The sequence below is a fragment of the Spermophilus citellus genome (genome assembly GCF_964194105.1).
Source record: "Spermophilus citellus genome assembly, chromosome: 17".
In the NCBI taxonomy this organism is placed as follows: domain Eukaryota; kingdom Metazoa; phylum Chordata; class Mammalia; order Rodentia; family Sciuridae; genus Spermophilus; species Spermophilus citellus.
In genome coordinates, this window is record NC_138199.1 from 27,092,633 (window position 1) to 27,109,887 (window position 17,255).

The window sequence follows — 17,255 nt, forward strand, 5'->3', positions numbered from 1 at the left end:
GTGGCCCATGACACTCACATGTGCAGGTTCCAAACAGAGCCTTTTGTCCTCCTCCATAAACCTGTCCCTAGTCCAGCATGACCTAGCTTGGGGGATGGTACCATCACCCAGGGCTACAAGCCAACAACCAGAAATCTGGAAATGAATCTAAATGTCTTCCTCCCAGTACTGTGTGCTGCAGAGGGCAGGCCTGGGTGTCCAACTGCACCTGTCTCAGCACTCAGCACCAGGCCCAGCATACGGCAGGCACTCAATAAATGCTGCTTGCTGAATTAAAGAACAAATGGGTTCATCAATTAAAGGATCAGAAAGATGATTAATAAGAACAGGTTAAATATGCTGCAATATGAGAGTTACTTTAAAAAAATAGAACATTCTAGAAGTCCAAAAGAAGGTTCAATGAACTCTGCCTGGCACAATCAGGGAAAGTTTCCATAGGAGGGGACATTTGGAGCTGGGGATGCCCTCAGTGGTAGAGTGCTTGTCTAGCATGTTCAAGGCCCTGAGTTCAATCCCCAGTGACGTAAATAGGTGCAGGGGTGGGGGTGTACATTGGACCGAGCATTGTAAGACGAGAACCTAGGAAATGTTTCTAGCCTGGATCAAAATGCTACAAAAACAACTTTGGAGATCCATGGAGAGAATGGCCAAATGACTCAGTAGATAGAAAGCTGAGTGAGTGAATGACCAGGCAGGAGCCTGAGCAGAGCCAGGGTTAAAGAGAAGCCACCTCCCCAATCTGAGCTAAGCTCTTCCCAAGGTTGGGTATCGGACAGCTATCAAGGTGGAGAAGGCTGACAGATCCCACAGCTGGACTGGAGCTGGGGGCCCCTGACAGTTACCATCGTGTCCGGCCATCCCCCTGGCCTTCAGAGCCCGTGTGCAGACGGGGAAAGAGCCCTGACCGCCGCTTGATGGGGCTCCTTGACTGGTTCTTCACTGTCGCAGCTGCTGCTGGAGGCTGTGGAGAAAACTGCCAGAGTGAGTGCACCCACCCCAGACTCTAGTCTCCTTCCCTTCCCTCTCTCTGGTCTACAAATTTTGCCTGGTCTGGAGGAGACCCCGGAATATAGCGATGCAGCTAGGAAAGATGGGATCTCTATAACAAGAGCTGAGACCCCACGGCTCAGGCCTCTCACAGTCTTTTTCTGTGTTCTTAAGACAAGTCACTGGCCCCAAGCAATGGCCCAAGGAAAACCAGAATTCCTGGTGGGGTCACGGCCACCACAGCAAAGCTCCACATATTGAGAAAGTCAGGATGACTCATGGGATCACAGACTGAGAACCTCAAAGCTCAAGAACCCTGGTTCAACCCTTGATTTCACCAGAGAGGAAGCCAAGGACCAGAAGGTGAAGCAATTTCATTGAGGTCAGCCAGCACATCACTAGAAGGATGAGGACAAGAACCCAAGGGCTCCTGACCCTCCATCCACTGCTCAGGAGTACACGGAGCCTGGGAGGAATCACAATAACCAGATGGAAGGGGAGCTGTGGAGCCAGCAGAGGTTTCTGTTTCAGGACAGTTGCTGAGCCTCACAGGGTGAAAATGAGGAAGGAGAAATGGGAACCTGGAGCCAACCTTTAGAGCTTCTAAGCCAGGCCCCAACTTCTGCCAATCATGTGTGAGCAACCCTGGGCTAATAGCAAAACTCTCTGAGCCTCAGTCTCAATCAGAGAAAGCTCACTTCATAGACCTTCTCAAAGGAACATGACAATAGGTGTGGTAGATTAAACTAACTGTGCAAAGCCATTTATAATTAGAATCATGAATACTATGGTAAGTTTGTTCTACTATTAGAAAAAGAACAAGAAAAGAAAATCCTAGAACATACAATTCCAAAACCATTTTGCCTTACACAAATGGACTGGAAATATGGTTCCCTCGCCTGCCCAGCCCTGGAGTAAGTCAACTGGGCCTGAGCTCACAGACCAAAGCCAAAGGGTCCTCTCTCCTTTGTCACTGTATATACAGTGATGAAAAAGATAAACTTTGAATCAGGAAGACTTGCATTCAAATCCCAGCTCCTCAGTTTAGCTGGGTGACTTGCAGCAATTGCTTAACCTCTCTGAGCCTCCGTTTCCTCAAATGTGGAACAGAGATGGCTTCAGGACCTGCCTCAGGCAGCTGTAACAGGAATCAGGAAAGACCTTGTCTATGGATTACTTAGCCTGGTGTCTATCACACAGCAAGCTGGGTTGGTGACTGCTATCATTAACAATAACGAAGGAAGGACACCCCTCTCCAAGTCATGGGCCCCAATCCCCTGGGCAGGGAAACACACCCTAGGACCATTATGTAGGGTTGGCCCAAAGGAGGAGATCCAGCTGTCAAAGAAACTCAGAGAACAAGACAAGGGGACTTCTAGTCCAGGCCAATTCCAGATACCACCTGGGACTGAAGGCTCCAAGCAACCATTATCAGAGGGCAGAGAGTGAGTCACCCCCAAGTGGACTCAGTTTCCTTCCATCATCCAGCTTGCCCTGCTCAAGTTGTCTAGCCCAAGCCTGGGCAGGGGCACCCTTCTTGCATAGGTTTAGTGAGGAGCCTCCCCTGGTCCACATGCTGGCCTAGGGCCGGCCACACTTACCGAGAAGGTAGTCTTGGTGACCTCCATGCTGTTGTGGACAATGCCCCCACTGAGACTTCCAGGAATGCCTCCACTGTGCAGCTTCCTCTGGCTGCCCACCATAGTCTCCATGGAATGGCTGCGTACACGGATGGCCCTCTGCAAGGAGAAGGATGACAGAGGTTTGCAGGTCAGCACCTGGCCCTTCTGTCCTTGGCATGGACGCATGTGTGCCCCACAGCCACAGAGGCCCATGCCACAGTCACCAGAGGTGACACAGTGCTTTCCCACATTCTGTCCCATGCTCTGGCAAAGCACCAGACAGCAGGCCATGGGAGTCAGTGCCCCAGCTCCCTGCAAGGTGGGCCAAGGTTGTTATCCTCATCTTCTAGGTAAAGGAAATGAGGCTCGGGGCTCGGGAAGCCTGTGTGACACCAGACCAGTTACCAACCTCTCTAAACTACGTACAGCTTCCTCACTTGGAAAACTGGAATTACACATTCCACACAGGATCGAGGCGGGGATTAAATACATTAAATCAGATGCTGGCTGCAGGTTGATTCTTTGTTCAGAAAACTAACCTTCCATTCACATGTCTACACTGGACTTTCTGCTGTCATCCCCAAGGGTGCTTTGTGCAACTGGGACTCCACCCATCCTTGGTAGAACTGTGAGGAAGTCCTGCTCATCTGCTCAACCCTCACCTCGAGCCCTCCTCATGCCTGCGGGGCTGAAGGCACACCTGCTTTCCAAGCCCACGGTTGATGGCTGCTGGAAGAGGAGATGTGTGCTTACACCCAGCACATGCTGAAGGGCAAGGGGCTACTCAGGTCACTGGAGCCTTGTGCCCACCTAGGGCCACCAAAGAGCCAGGGACACACTAGAAAACAGTGCAGTACTCAGGAAAGGATAAGCGGGATGGTCAGGTTTGTCAGAGTGTGTGTGTGAGGATGAGAACAGCTAAATCAGCAAGACCACAGGGGGATGGACCTGGGGTGACAGCCACCCCTCACGCTGCCCCACGGGGCGGCGTTGCTCTGTATGAGACCAGAGAGGAGAAAGAAATGATGGGTCATTTCCCAACAAGTGGAGTCCTGGTGGATTCTGGCTACCCCATAGATGATGTTCTCATTAGTCCAGAAGCCTTCAAAGATGATATGAGAATTCTAGGAAGAGGAGGTTCTCTCCAGTGCCTCCAAAGCTCTGAGTCACCTCCCTTTGATCACTCACCCAGTCGCTGAATAATACAGCCAGTCGGCAGTGCAACTTAGCATGAAAAAAGAGCATAAAAGCCTCAGGGTTGCACCACCAGGATTTCTACTTGGACTCTCTACTCCACCACTCATGAACTGGGTACCCTACTCGGTAACTTGGCTTGTAGGTAAGGGTTATTGGTTAAAAGGGATGAAGGATGCCTGCCCCACGGAGCTGCTGGGAGAATACACATGAGGCTCCTAGAAGAGCCTGGAGCATCACAAGTACCTCATAAATGTGGCTACTCTAAGAAGAATCTGTCCCGTGCTTCCAGTATGCCCAGTACCATTCCAAGAACTAAGAGAACTGTAGTCCAGAGGCTAAAGGAGTGTAAGACATGGGCCCTGCCACCAAGAAGTCCCTAAGACATATTCCTGAAATTAGGGCAGTGCTACAAGACTCAGCATTTATGGGGGACTACAATTAGCTGCCCAGGGACCTCAAGGACAAGGACTTCTGTGTGTGGATATTATTAATGACTCCAGTACAGTCCCCCAGTTCCCCTTGCTGACAGAACCACAGCCTGGCCTGATATCTCCTCCTCCTCTGTGGGGCACAGGACTAAGTCATGATCCGTCTGAAGCAGTCGCTTAACCCCTTAACCCATCCCCTTGTCAGTGGAGCATGAGGGACCTTTGCTGGGGACATTGGAGAAAGGCTTCCTCAGTGATTCCCAAATGAGATGTGACATATCTGCACCTGAGACATGTGGCAGCCACCTTGGGGCCAAGCCTGAGGGACAAAGCTGATGAACCAGACATGCAGAAGTGAAAGAGAGGAAGAACCTGGACACCTCTGACCAACTGAGGCCCGAGTCACCTGAGTCTTCTTGGTACTGCATAAATGGACTTAGCATGTGAGCCCTCCTACTTAGGTAGGAAGTTCCCAACCCCAGCTCCAGAAAACCAATGCAGAAGGGCGAAGCTCCCTTCTTCTATGGGCTTCAGACCTGCGTATGCACCGCAAATGCCAACTTAGAGGTCTTAAGTAAAAGAACAAACCCCTTCCCTCCTCTGAAATACCCAGAGAAAAGCTCAGTCTATGGCAAAAAGAATGCCCCCAACCCAAATAGCAGGTCTCCTGGGAACCTCTCAGTCCAGGAATTCTCCGAGCTTGGCAAATGCAAAGAACCCCAGCCTGCCTGCCTTTCTATCCTGACAAGGGAAGCAGACCCAGGAAAGCTGGTGGTAAAGATGACAGCCCCCCAGATGAGCTACAGAGAACAAGGCACGGAACCCACAGTCTTATACTCCTGATGTCATATGGCTTCTCAAGTCTGAGTCAAAGATGCCCCTTAAGAGACATCATCTCTCTCCCTCTCTAGACTACAGAACAGAGTCGCCTAGCAACAGTGTCTCTGAGACACGGCTGAAACAGTCAGCGTATTCTATTCACTCCATCACCCAAGCATTGTAAAGTCCCATACCCCTGGGGAAACTGAGAGCAGGAAAGGTGAGGCATATCCAGGAATGAACAGTGGGTTTCCTTCAATGAGGTGACTGCTCCATAAATCTCAGCATCTTTATGTTCCTTGTGCCCTCTTGTGTTGTTACCACCACCACCACTACCAGCATTATTAAAGCCACTTCAAACTGATATATTCTTCACTGTCTCTTTCCCAGAAAGGATTTGATGTGTGGAATAAGCCCTGTGTGATGGGATCTGGTCTAACCAGCTTCACATATGTGATCTTACTGAACTCTTATAGTGCTAAGGTGCAGGGAGGGCAGACATTGGCTAGAAAAGGTTTGGAAAAGTGAATATGCCCAGACTTCCAGATTGAAAAATAATTCAACTGGCTGATGAACTAAGGATGACTAGAAATCAGGAGGTTTCAGGGTGCCACCTCCCCACCACTGAAAAAGCAAACCTCAGAAGCTGCTATCGGGAGGATATTGTCTCCTCAAGTGTCCCTGATGCTGCTGTCAGTCAGAGAGGTAAGTCTGAGGAAAGGATGGGCTGATGGTGATCTGCTGCTTGCAGCCATGGGAAGGGGAGAGGACCTGGTCCTCCCTAGGACCTGATCCTCCCTTTGCTCTGCATGTGTACCTCCTTGAGATGCTTTCTCTATACAACAAGGCTCCTCCTGTGACAAGAGGGCAGGAAAGGTGTGTGCCCAATCCTGGCATGAGTCCTGACACTCAGGATCAGCTCTCCTGTCCCAATCTTAGTGAGAGAGAGGTGACAGTTTACCTCAAAGCCCTAAAATAAAGCTTGCTTTGAATGAAACTGTTCGGGGACATGATCTTAAGAACTTCACATTTCAATCTAATGGACAACTGATCAACACACTGGCCTTCCAAACTGGCCAGAAGAGTCTGAGAAACGGGAAGAAGAGAAAGGAGAGTGGCAGCTATGGAAAGAGGAAGGCAGGTGAGGGGAAAGGCACATGAAGCCTTTGCACATCTTTAGGAGGGCTCCAGGGACCAGGAGGACTGTCTCCCACTCAGCCCCTCGTCCCACTCTGGCAAAGCTCCTGAACCCTCCACTTGCATCTTCCAGGGACAGCTGCTCACTGCCTTCAAAGCTGCCTGTATTAGTGGGGGATGGCCTGACCTTTGGAAAGTGCCAAGCTGAAATCTTACATAAGTTCCTAGACGTTAGAGTCTTGAACCAGCCTATTGGTTATTTCACACCATTGCCCCTTGCTGTCCTCCCAGCTAGTCGTCTCCAATTCCATCGACTTCCCGAGGTCACTGTGATATCCCTGCCCTCACTCACCTCCCTTCTCACCTTTGGGCAAGTTCTCCTTTGGGGAGTAAGATTAGGGAGATGGCATCGCTTTCTCATCGCCCATTATATCACTTTATCTCAGCCCCGAGCTTGAGCGCCAGTTCGCTTCACAGAGGGATCAGTTTCCTTCCCTGCCAACCACACTCCTCACCTCCTTGCAAGTGGGTTTTATGAATCATTTCCATTTAACAAACTTACGGGGCAAAAATCAAGGAAATGAACACCAAGAGGGACACACCTATCAGAACCCGACAAGTACAGAGACAGAGCCCCTGGAGACAAACTTCCTGCCTGCCGAGATGGCTCCAATGGCGAGTATCCTTAGGTCTGGCACAGGGCCTTCTGCCCCTCTAGCAGGGCAGGAACAGGACAGAAGCTGACAGCTCTACTCACACAGACATGGTTCCAAGCCATGAGCTGAACAGGGCCATGTGCAAGGCCTGAGCTCTCTGTTACTGGACCCCCACAAAGGCAGTGGGACCATCCTGACTCCACAGCTTCCTGTCTCATGAGGGAAAGGATGGGGTAGAGATGCTAAAGGCTGGGGATTCTGCCTGGGCTCTTCTGGGCTCCATCTACTATCACTGGTACTGCCTGGACCCCATAGAGACATGGCCAGGCATATGTGTGGCCTCTCCTGCCACTAGGGGTCAGGTCAGACCCATGTATTAACAATCCCAGTCCCTCAAAGGCTGGGAGAAATTAACCTGACAACTTCCAGCTTGCCGTGGTCCCAGTTCTGTCCTCTCTTATCCTCTGGTTCTATATGATGAGGTCAGTGGAGGGCTGGGCCAGTTCGGTGCTTCTCCCCAAATATGGCACACATGTGATTTATGCCCATATCACATGAATACATCAAGCATCATCCCTTTTTCTTTTCATTTCATTACAGACCACAAAACCTTGTTGTCAACAGCTGGCATGGGCTGAGAATGGCATTTGAGAACAATACTCTGGAGATCAATATCTTTCAAAGATGAATGATGTACAGCTTCTTTATAGAGAAAAAATGTTCTTGCAAGATTCCCAGGAATCTGTCCCCAGACCACCTCAGGCTACAATGTGCCATTCTATGTTCCCTGTCTTATTCCATAGAAACATCTTTTCATTGTGAGTCATTGCTGCAAACGTTTAGTCTTTATCACTGGAAATTTTTGTATTTTTAAGTTATCAAAAAAGAATTTAAAAGGGTTGGTAGAACTGGCAGGGTCCTGAGAAGACCTCCAGGCAGCTCAATTTGAAAAGCAGGTCTAGAGGTCCATAAACCAACAGGTCTGAGTACTGTGGAGGAAAAGCCTCAATCACAGCCAGGGGAACTGAAGCAAAATGTAAAGAACCACTCCCCCTGCCGCAAGGTGCCAGGCAGCACAACCCAGGGTCATGGTGGGTCTGCTTCTTGGAGCACAGACCAGGCCAAGGCCCTCTAAGATGAGGAAGAGCAGCCTCGGGATGGGTTAAGGGATAAATGATCGAGGCAGCTTTCAGCCCTGAAAATTCTCAACTATGTTCCCATTTCTCAATTGAGTTACATCTGCTAATAAGATGAGTTTGACAGGAAGGAGATTTAACATCCAAGTTTTCTTCCTAGAATAATTTTCAGGTACCACTTCATTCAAGAGGGATCCTGTGGAGGTTGAAGGGAACTTGATGAGGAATGCCAACAACTCTAACACCATAGCCCTGCCTAATGCACCCATGAAAGGGAAAAAAAAAGCAAAACTAGAAACAGTTTCTAGAGTCAGAGGCTGAGGACTGGATGAAATGGCCTCCTCAGGCCACTGTCCTATACACCTGTCACTTATATTTAGCTCCTGGGCCATCTCATTCATTGGATGCCATGGGCAGTGGCCACAACCTACAAGCTTCTCCGGATTACAAAAATACTTAAATCATGAATACACAATCGTTAACTATAATATAGAAAAAGAATCTTGCAAAAATTAAAGCAACAAATGTTTCATTGAATGTGTACAAAATACAACATTATGTTCGCAAATCAGCCTCAGCTCGACTCTGTTAGTCCTACGTAAATTACATTTACTGTGTGTTTTGATCTGGAATGTCTCCCAAAGGCTCATGTGTTGAGGGCTTGGTCCCCAAAGTGGCTATGATCCAAGGTGGGGCTTTGAGGGAAGTGACCAGATCATAATAAGGGCTCTGACCTCATCGATGACTTAATCCACGGATGGGTTCATAATTGAAGGGATTACCATAGGAGATGGGGCTCAGTTCAAGAAAGTAGATCCCTAGGGGTATGCATGCCCTGGAAGGGTATATCTTGTCCCCTGCCTCTTTATTCTCCCTCCCCCTGTCTGTCTCCTTTCTCTCCCTCTCCACCCTCACATCTTCCCACCAGGCTTCCTGGTAGCCATGAGGTGAGCAGTTTTATTCCTCCACATCCTCTCCTCCATGCCCACCTCGACACTGGCCCTGAATCAACAGAGCCAGGTGACTGTGGGCCGAAATCTCTGAAACCATGAACCAAAATAAATCTTTTCTCCTTTAAGTTGATTTTCTCAGGTATTTTGTCACAGTGATACAAAGCTGACTAACACCTTATATGATACAGACCATTTCGACATGCTTAATATGAAGGAGGGCAGAGCTTCTAGAAGAGTCCAGAGCCTTAAAAACATCTCTAAATGGTCCTGCTTATCTGCCTTTCCAGATCCAAGCTCGTTTTCCTGTTACCTGGTCGCACATTCACCCCTCCCTCAGCTGGGCTATCCAACCCAGCTCCCTCTTTCCTCCCCTGCTCCTTTTCTCTCTCACCCTTCTTGCATACCGATCCCCCCAATTTCTCCTATTTTGCCCTGGCTGCCACTGTCCATCAGGACTAAAACAGATGCCCCAGGAATCTCCCACCAGCCTAGGCAATCAACTTGGCTCCTTCCCCCACCCTTATGAGGAATCTCAGCAGCTGGTTCCAGTGAGGGCCAGCAGAGCCATGCCCTGCCCTCAGTGGTCAAGCCAGGCAGTGAGGGATTGACCCCAGGCCTGCCTGGGCCCAGGCAGCGTCAGTGGAATCTTAACAGTCAGAAACTAGGAGGGAGTATCTCTTAGCTGTTAAGAGCACAAGGCTTTGGAATCTAGGAGACCTGAATTCAACTGTCTCCAGATGACTTGGGACAAATCATTTAGCCTCTCTGAGCCTTGATTTCCTTATATATAAAACTGTACCTGTAATTATTAAAATTGAGTCTGAATTATTATACCAAAATTATTACACCCATAATAATAGCCTTCCCTACAGGGAACAGAGGGCAGTTGGAGGTTTAAGATAGGATAATGTATATTAAGCTTTCACTTCATATAATAATAACAGCTCACACTTGTGAGCACTTACAGTGTTGTAGTCAGTGTTTCTGTGAATTCTCATACAACTCTGACAGTGACCCAATTTATCATCCCTTTATCATTGACAAGAAAACTATAGCTCAGAGACTTTAAAGATCTCACCCAGAACCACGCAGAGCTAAGATCTGAAAGCAGGCAGGTCTAACCTTAACCTAAACAAAATTCCCCCAAAATGGTAGCTTTATGAAACACTCTCTGATGGGCAATCCAGCAGGACCTTGACCTAAGAATCTGAAAACTTGGTTTGAAACAAGGGTCTATCTATCCCATGGCCTCTCTCAGGCTGTCCCCATGTGTGTTAGTGGAAATAATAAGAAATAACCATCCAGCTAACCACAAAGGATTCCAGCCAGGCTCAAATCACATGTTGGTTGTGTGTGTGTGTGCTGTATGGACCGAGAAGGGCTCATCCAGTACATGATGAGCCTTGTCTGCCCTGTGTGCCAGTTCTGTGGCTGCACAGGCTCCACTTGAATAAGCTCAGCGACTCAGAGCTTACTGCTTCCTTTAGCAGCTTGTTCTGGTTAAAGAGTTCTTCTCTTTGCAGGGTCCAAAGGGATTTGCCTGTATCTCTATCCCACCAGCCCAGCTAGGTCCCCAGGGCCTTGCCAGCTGGAAAGAATCGCTGCAACACCCCACATCAGCTGCAGGAGACCACTAAGGTTTGTGTTTGTATCCTTGCTTCTGTCATCCTGCCCTGGGCACCCTGACCCCAAAAGGAGACCGATGAAAGTGGGAATGTTCTCGATTTCTGCTGGCTCTGGATCTTCTCTGACTACTCTCTACCTGTCCTGCTTATCAGACTCCTGGGCCAGGAGGAGATGATTCAGGCCAATAGAGAGTGGAGAAGATGCTGGAGACACTGTTGGCTTCCCTGACCCCTCACACTCCTGTTATCCCTTCTCTGTGTAAACATCTAGGATACCCCCCTGGTCCTGTCTCTTCTAGCTGGTCCTAAGGCTTTGGGGCTAAAATCTCCATGACTTTAGATGACTTCCTTTCTTTGCCTCACCTCTCCCTGTCATAGCAAGCCCCAGATACCCCCGTTTCCATACCTTAAAAGACTCCAGGAATCCTCCATGGCCTCCATTCTCAAACTTGTCCTCCTCTGGACCCAGTCCTAGCATGACCTGTGTGTGAGCATGGAGTTCATCATGAAGGTTGTCCAGGAGGGCGGCCCTTGTCCGGTCCTAGGAGGGAAGAGGGTGAGGGTGGAGGAGCTGGGGCTGACAACAGAGGTGTACCCTTTCCTGTGGGTTACAGACACCCAGCCTGAGGGCTGTTACTGTGCCACTGCATCCTGGCCAGTGTGGACCTACAGCCAAGCTAGGCTCCATGCTCACAATCACTGCTGTGACAGCAAACGCTCTGGGCGCCCCCCCCCCATCTCATTGCTTTGCCCCCTTCTCCCAGGGTCATCCCACTGCTTCCCCGGCTCTATCTTGGAGACTCCCAGCCCAGACATCTCTACCCTGGTGACTCCCAAGCTCCACACCCATGAACCCACCTGCCCAAGGCTCTTCTCCCGTCACATGTTCACACCAGGACTGTGCATGCAACCTCCAGGGGGCGCATTAGCACAGATGGTGACAAGCTCTTTCAGCAACTCAGCCTTGACAGGCACCCCAGAGCAACAGGTCCTAACAGAACAGTCTCCCAGTCTTCCCCATGTCACCACAGAGCCCAAGCTAAGGGCCTGAGAGACCCTACCATTCCATTTCCCTCCACCTGCACTTCCGGCAAGCCTTCATGTCTTCCTGACCCTGACTCTGAACCACTTCCTCTTATGGGGTATAAGCCTCCTTCATCTCAGACTCCTGTAATTGCTTCTAACTGACCACCCTTCCTGTTCCTTGCCCCCTTCAGCCTGTCCTTCTCACCACTGGCAAAGAATCCCTCTAATAAGCAAATCAAATGTGCCATAAGAACATTCTAGTACCCATCGCCTCTAGCTCTCAGCCCTTCTGGATCTATCCCAACCACATCTGCAGCTGAGCCCCCACCACTCCAGCCCCCGGGGAAGCCTCTTCATGCTCTTTCTCTGAGTGGCCTTCACTCAGAAGTTCCCCATACCTGGAATAACAACCTTTCCTACTCTTGCCTCCTGGCCAAGGATTCATCAGATATTGAGGTCCAGAGGCTTCAGAGCCACCCGCTCCAGGAAGCCTTCCCTGAACACATACTCCCAGTGCCCCCCAAGGCAGAAGTAGTTACTGTCCTACTGAGGAGCAGTGCTGGCTCCTCATGGCCTAGGGCTGACACATTGTATTAAACTGTCTCCCTCCAACCTGTGAGCTCTGTAAGGCAAAAACTGTCTTGTTTATCCCTGTATTCCAAGGACCAGAACAAAGCCTGGCATATAGTAAGTACTCAATAAAAGACAGGTGAATGATTGACAGAGCTGGAGTATCCACCAGAAGAAAGTATTCCCATGATGAACCCAGGGCTGAGGGCTTAGAAGGGCAAAGATGCTCCCCAACTTGAACAGGCCCTAGATGAGAGCCCCAAGGGAAGCTGGTTAAGAGCAGGCCAGGAAGACGACCTTTGGAAACTGTGCTCTCACCTCCAACTTGGCAAATTTGTCCGACTTGCAGCAAGCATTCTCGGCGTTCGTGAGCTTGGTGAGCAGGAACTCTCTGAACTCTGGGCCCTGGAACAGACAAGATGGTCCAGAACTCTCCTACCCTCAGCCACTGCCAGAGGGCTTCAGTTATAGTCTTAAGCAGGCAGTAAAAGGGATCTGAAAAGTCCAAGAAGGGGCCCTTCTGACATCTGATCATTTCTAGCCCATGCCAAGCCACCTGCTAATATGCCATTCTGGAAACCAGCTGGTCCTGAGAAAGCAGCCCTCCATGGGACACTTCCACAAGGAAAGGCAATTCTCACCCAAGGCTCCCTGGACAGAAGCATGGCATAAAAACCCCTCCCTAAACCACTAGTAGAGTGAAGAATGGGAATCAAGGAGAGGTACTGGGTCATAATATCAACCAAAATATGTTATATGCACGTACAAATATATCACAATGAATCCCGCTCTTTTGTATAATTATAATGCACCAATAAAAAAATTGAAATTAAATCCCTCCTCTGGCAGGCAACCCCAGTGTCACACACCCTGACAAATGGCCACCCTAATGTTCCCAGCCCAAATTCTGCCCATTCCAACATTGCTAGGCAGGTCTGGAAACCTGGACTCTTAAATGTGAGAGAAGTAGAAGAGTTTCCTACCTTCTGGAAAACAGGGGGGCTGGGCAAAGGTGGGCCAAAGGCAGGCACATCTTCCCGTGCAGTGACAGACACCTGAATGAAAGAGTCACATGTGAGCCAGGAGGGAAGAGATCAGAGCTGCCTTTCAGGGAGCCACATTTTTGGGGTGGGGGATGGGGAGGGTTACCAGGGATTGAACCCAGGGGCAGTCAACCACTGAGCCACATCCCAGCCCTTTTATTATTATTTATTTAGAGACAGGATCTTGCCAAGTTGCTTAGGACCTTGCTAAGGCTTGCTGAGGCTGGCTTTGAACTCACAATCCTACTGCCTCACCTCCAGAGCTGCTAGGATTAACAGGTGTGTCACCATGCCCAGCTGAGCCAATCCACTTACCCTCTCCCCACTCCCCTTCCCAGAATTCAAATGAAGTACAGACCCTGAGTCATTGCTCCTAGAAGTGGGGCTGGACAGTGAGGAGCCATCCGCATCCTCTCCCCTGCCTTCCTAGGGGGCAGACACAAGTGGGGCAGAATGACTGGACAGGGCTGAGGAGCAGCAGGGACCCCAATTACAACACAGTGCGAGTGTCTGGGAGGTGTCATGACTTCATTCAGTTGTGATGTTCTTCCCATGGAGAAGATGCAGGGAGAGTTATTAACCCCGTTTTCATGATGAGGAAACAGAAAGCCAGAGACATGAAGTGAGCCCCACAAAGTCACACAGGTGATTAGTCACAGAGAGAAATAAAGGTTCCAGATCTCTCCTGACCAGGTCTCTAGTTCTTCCCCACCATACTGTCTCCCAAACCCAGCCATACATCAGACTCACTTCCAGTGTTTACAAAGTAAATGCAGATTATATGAGAAGCTCAGGATTCCTGGGAGCCTTTGTATAGCCAGTGGACCTGTGTCTGGGAGCCCTGGCCCCATATACAGGGTCAGCCATTCTGGCTGAGGCTTGTCCTAACAGATCTTCATGACCCAGGCTGAGAATTAGAAGTGGGGGATGTCCAGGCTTGGGCCAGCCTCGGTGATATCTAACTGCAGAGCAAGAGTATTCAGGTGCTCTGCATGGAGGGTGCCTATGCTCGGGGCAGGTCCCCTACCTCACCCCCTCTGAGTGGAGGTGCCCTGGTTTCACCTGCTCTCAGCCCCAAAGGCTGCAGGGCTCTCGGGACACTGCCTGCTCCTTTGCCTCAGCAGCCACTGACGTGAGCAGACCCTGGCCTGCCGCCAGCCCCCCTGGCCTGTGAACTAGGGCAGATGCAAAGAGCCTGCCAGACCGGGTGAGCAGGCAGCCCGGAGCAGAGCCAAGGAAAGGCCCTGCCAGGGTCCAGAGGGGAGGAAGCAGAGAGGGTAGGTCAATAGCGGCTTTTTCTCCCCAAACTCAAGTCTGTCTGCACAGCCCAAATTTCTGAGTCAGGAAATGGTATGTGTTCACCGACATGATTTCTGGCTGAGCTCCAGCTACCAAATACAGTTCCCTACTACTACCCACCATGCAGTGGTGGCCCAAGTCAAGAATTCTACCCACAGAGCCAGAATCTGGGCTGGGCTACACACATCCGGGATACCTGGGACAAAGGAAAGAAGCAGGCCCAGTGGCCCCCACCCCACCTGGTCCCCCTTCCTTCTAGGGCCTGTATTAGAGTGGTCTGTGCTGACAGGGTGTTTTCAGATATGCCTTAAATCCAGATATCCTTAAATCTTCTCCTGACAGAGAAGCCCACTGCAATAGTGGTCAGAAACACAGGGGACAGGGGCAGGAGCCTGCCTGGTGACATCCATTCATCTTTCATTCTCAGCCTGTCCCCCTCCTGACCCCATTCCAATGAGACAGCCTGGTCTCTGTGGTTCCCTCCTCTTGGGGATGTTGCTTCTGAAAGCAGAAGTTGCCTGAACAGAGCCCCTCCTCCCCTTCCTGTTTCTAAATCCAGAGGTCACAGTGGCAGCAGGTGCCCTGGGGAAGAGCATCTTCAAGGCTGGAAAGCGGAAGGAGCTCAGGCGTAGAGGTCAAGAGGATGCACCAGGGAGGTGCCGATCTGAGCACTGGAAACCTGACAAAGTCCCCATGCCCAGGTGTGGCCTGCCACCTTAGAGGGCTGTTTAAGCAACAAGAGTTGGGATGGGAAGGGGAGGGCTTCCCCAGTGGTCTGCTCCACAGAAGATTCCTGAAACCCTCGTTGGACTTCAGGAAGGGGGAGGTGACCCTAAAGAGGAGGAAGGAGTCCTGCTGATAGCTGAGCTAGAGTTTCCTTCTAATCTGGTGAGATGGGAACTAAATCCCTACCTAAAAATATTCCCATATGACTTTTGCACACCTGAATTTGTGGAATCAATTTCCCACCGGCTCTGATGGCTTCAGACAGACTAAGCAGAAATTTCAGCTCCATGGCACCCTGGCTCTGTAGCCTCAGCCTTAAATGGCCTAAGCTCTGAGCCTCAATCTTCTCTCTATAACATCAGACTAATAAGAGAAAGTGCTGGAAGGAGCTCATAGGGCACCTAGTCCAACTTCCTCATTTCACACGGATAGAAACTGAGGCCCAGAGAGGGAAGGAACTGACCCAAAGTCACACAGTAATCAGAGTCAGGGCCAGAACAAGAACCCCAGTCTACTTTGATTGGGGACCTTCCTTGCACATTTCCACTTCCATCCTTCCCACCTCTTCTTTCCTGTAGCTCATCCTTCTCAGTAGAGGCCTCCTGGGCATTGCTCAGTCCCTAAGGAATTCCCCCCTCCTTTGCAAAGCCCCTAAGCCTTCAGGGGTCAGCTAGGGTCCCATTTCACCTGGACACCCTGAGGGGTCCAACCAGGTTTTCCTCACAGCCCACATATCACCCAGGCTGCTGCTGGGGTGCAGGTAGGCAGCATGCTGGGGAGGGCCTTGGAAGGCTGGTCTCTCTCCTGCCCCCTGCTTCTCTGGCTCCATTCCCACCAGCAAATCCAGCAGGCAGATAAAATACAAGGTGAAGATTCCTTGTCCCAAGGGCTTGGCCCTGCTCCTCTGCAACTCTGCACTTTTCTGAAGACAGTGCTTTGCCCTGGATCCCAAACTGTGACTTGAAAAACTGGGTAAAGACTCCCAGTACTGAAGCTAGAGGAGGGTGGTGGCTTCTGGATCTCTGGTTTTTCTCTGTATGGATGCACCCCTACACTAAGCTCTTGGGAAAGTGGAGCAGCCAGGAACTAGGGGTGTAGCTCAGTGGCAGAGCACTTGCCTAGCATGTGTGAGGCACTGGGTTCAATCCTCAGCACTGCATAAAAATAAAAGTATTGTGTCCATCTATAACTTTAAAAAAAAATTTTTTTAAGAAAGTAGAGAAGCCAGTTATCTGAGCTCCATCTCCTATAAGGAATAAAAAGCAAATATTAAACGTCCACAAGAAGCCATCAGACAAGCCACATCCAGATGACTTTCTTTCAAGGCTTTCTTTCTCCACAGCTCTTCCACCTTGGTGGGCTGTTAAAAGAACCAGTTGGTTATTTGAGCTGTCCAGTGTCTGAACTACACTCACTGGCTCCTCCGTCCCTTGTCTAGGGTCAGCCAGGACCTGCAGGGCAATTCTGCATGTCACTTCCTTGTTCCCCACCCCAGCATGATGCCAATGGCACATGATGGCACCCGGTGGGGCACTGAATGAGTAAATTCACTTTCCCTGACAAATTCATCAAGCAGCTATGACAAGAATGCCCATTTCAGTCAAAGCAGGTGACCCCACAGCTTTCTAGGAAATGGCCACACCACGGCTGCTCCAACCTTGCAGCTAAGATTGCTCAACGCCCGAGAAACACAAACATGCCCACGTAAGGAAATCAGCTCATCACAACGGGAGGGATTTGGTTTTTTTTTTTTTTAGCTTTTTCTTTTCTTTGTTTCTTTTTTTTTTAAGTCTCACATTTGATTTTAAATTTCAATGGGAATTTTGCACTCAATACATCTATGTTTGCACTGATGTAAGAGAAACATAACCGTACCTACCAAAATTAATATTTATAAAGATGGCCATGAGGTGCTATGGCAGAGAACCCAAGGAATCAGCACTGACCTAAGTTATTATCTAGGAAATATTACCAGGCTCATTATCTCCTGTTAGCAATGACAAGCTCATTTCTCCTCTTCCAGAGAATGAT

At 49.8% G+C, this 17,255-nt stretch overlaps 1 protein-coding gene across 2 annotated transcripts in view; it reads right to left on the reverse strand.

The window, feature by feature from the left end:
* The window catches only part of RAP1GAP2 (RAP1 GTPase activating protein 2), a 136,492-nt gene that overhangs the window by 10,868 nt on the left and 108,369 nt on the right, over positions 1-17,255 (reverse strand). For both annotated transcript variants that reach the window (XR_014019378.1, XM_081271606.1), the window contains exons 14-18: positions 13,140-13,211; positions 12,475-12,561; positions 10,967-11,101; positions 2,589-2,726; positions 843-961 (exon numbers count right to left, since the gene is read on the reverse strand). Coding sequence is in view for 1 of the 2 variants with exons in the window: in XM_081271606.1 (XP_081127732.1) it covers positions 843-961; positions 2,589-2,726; positions 10,967-11,101; positions 12,475-12,561; positions 13,140-13,211 (551 nt within the window). In the remaining variant the exon portion in view is untranslated. The remainder of the gene's footprint in view (positions 1-842; positions 962-2,588; positions 2,727-10,966; positions 11,102-12,474; positions 12,562-13,139; positions 13,212-17,255) is intronic.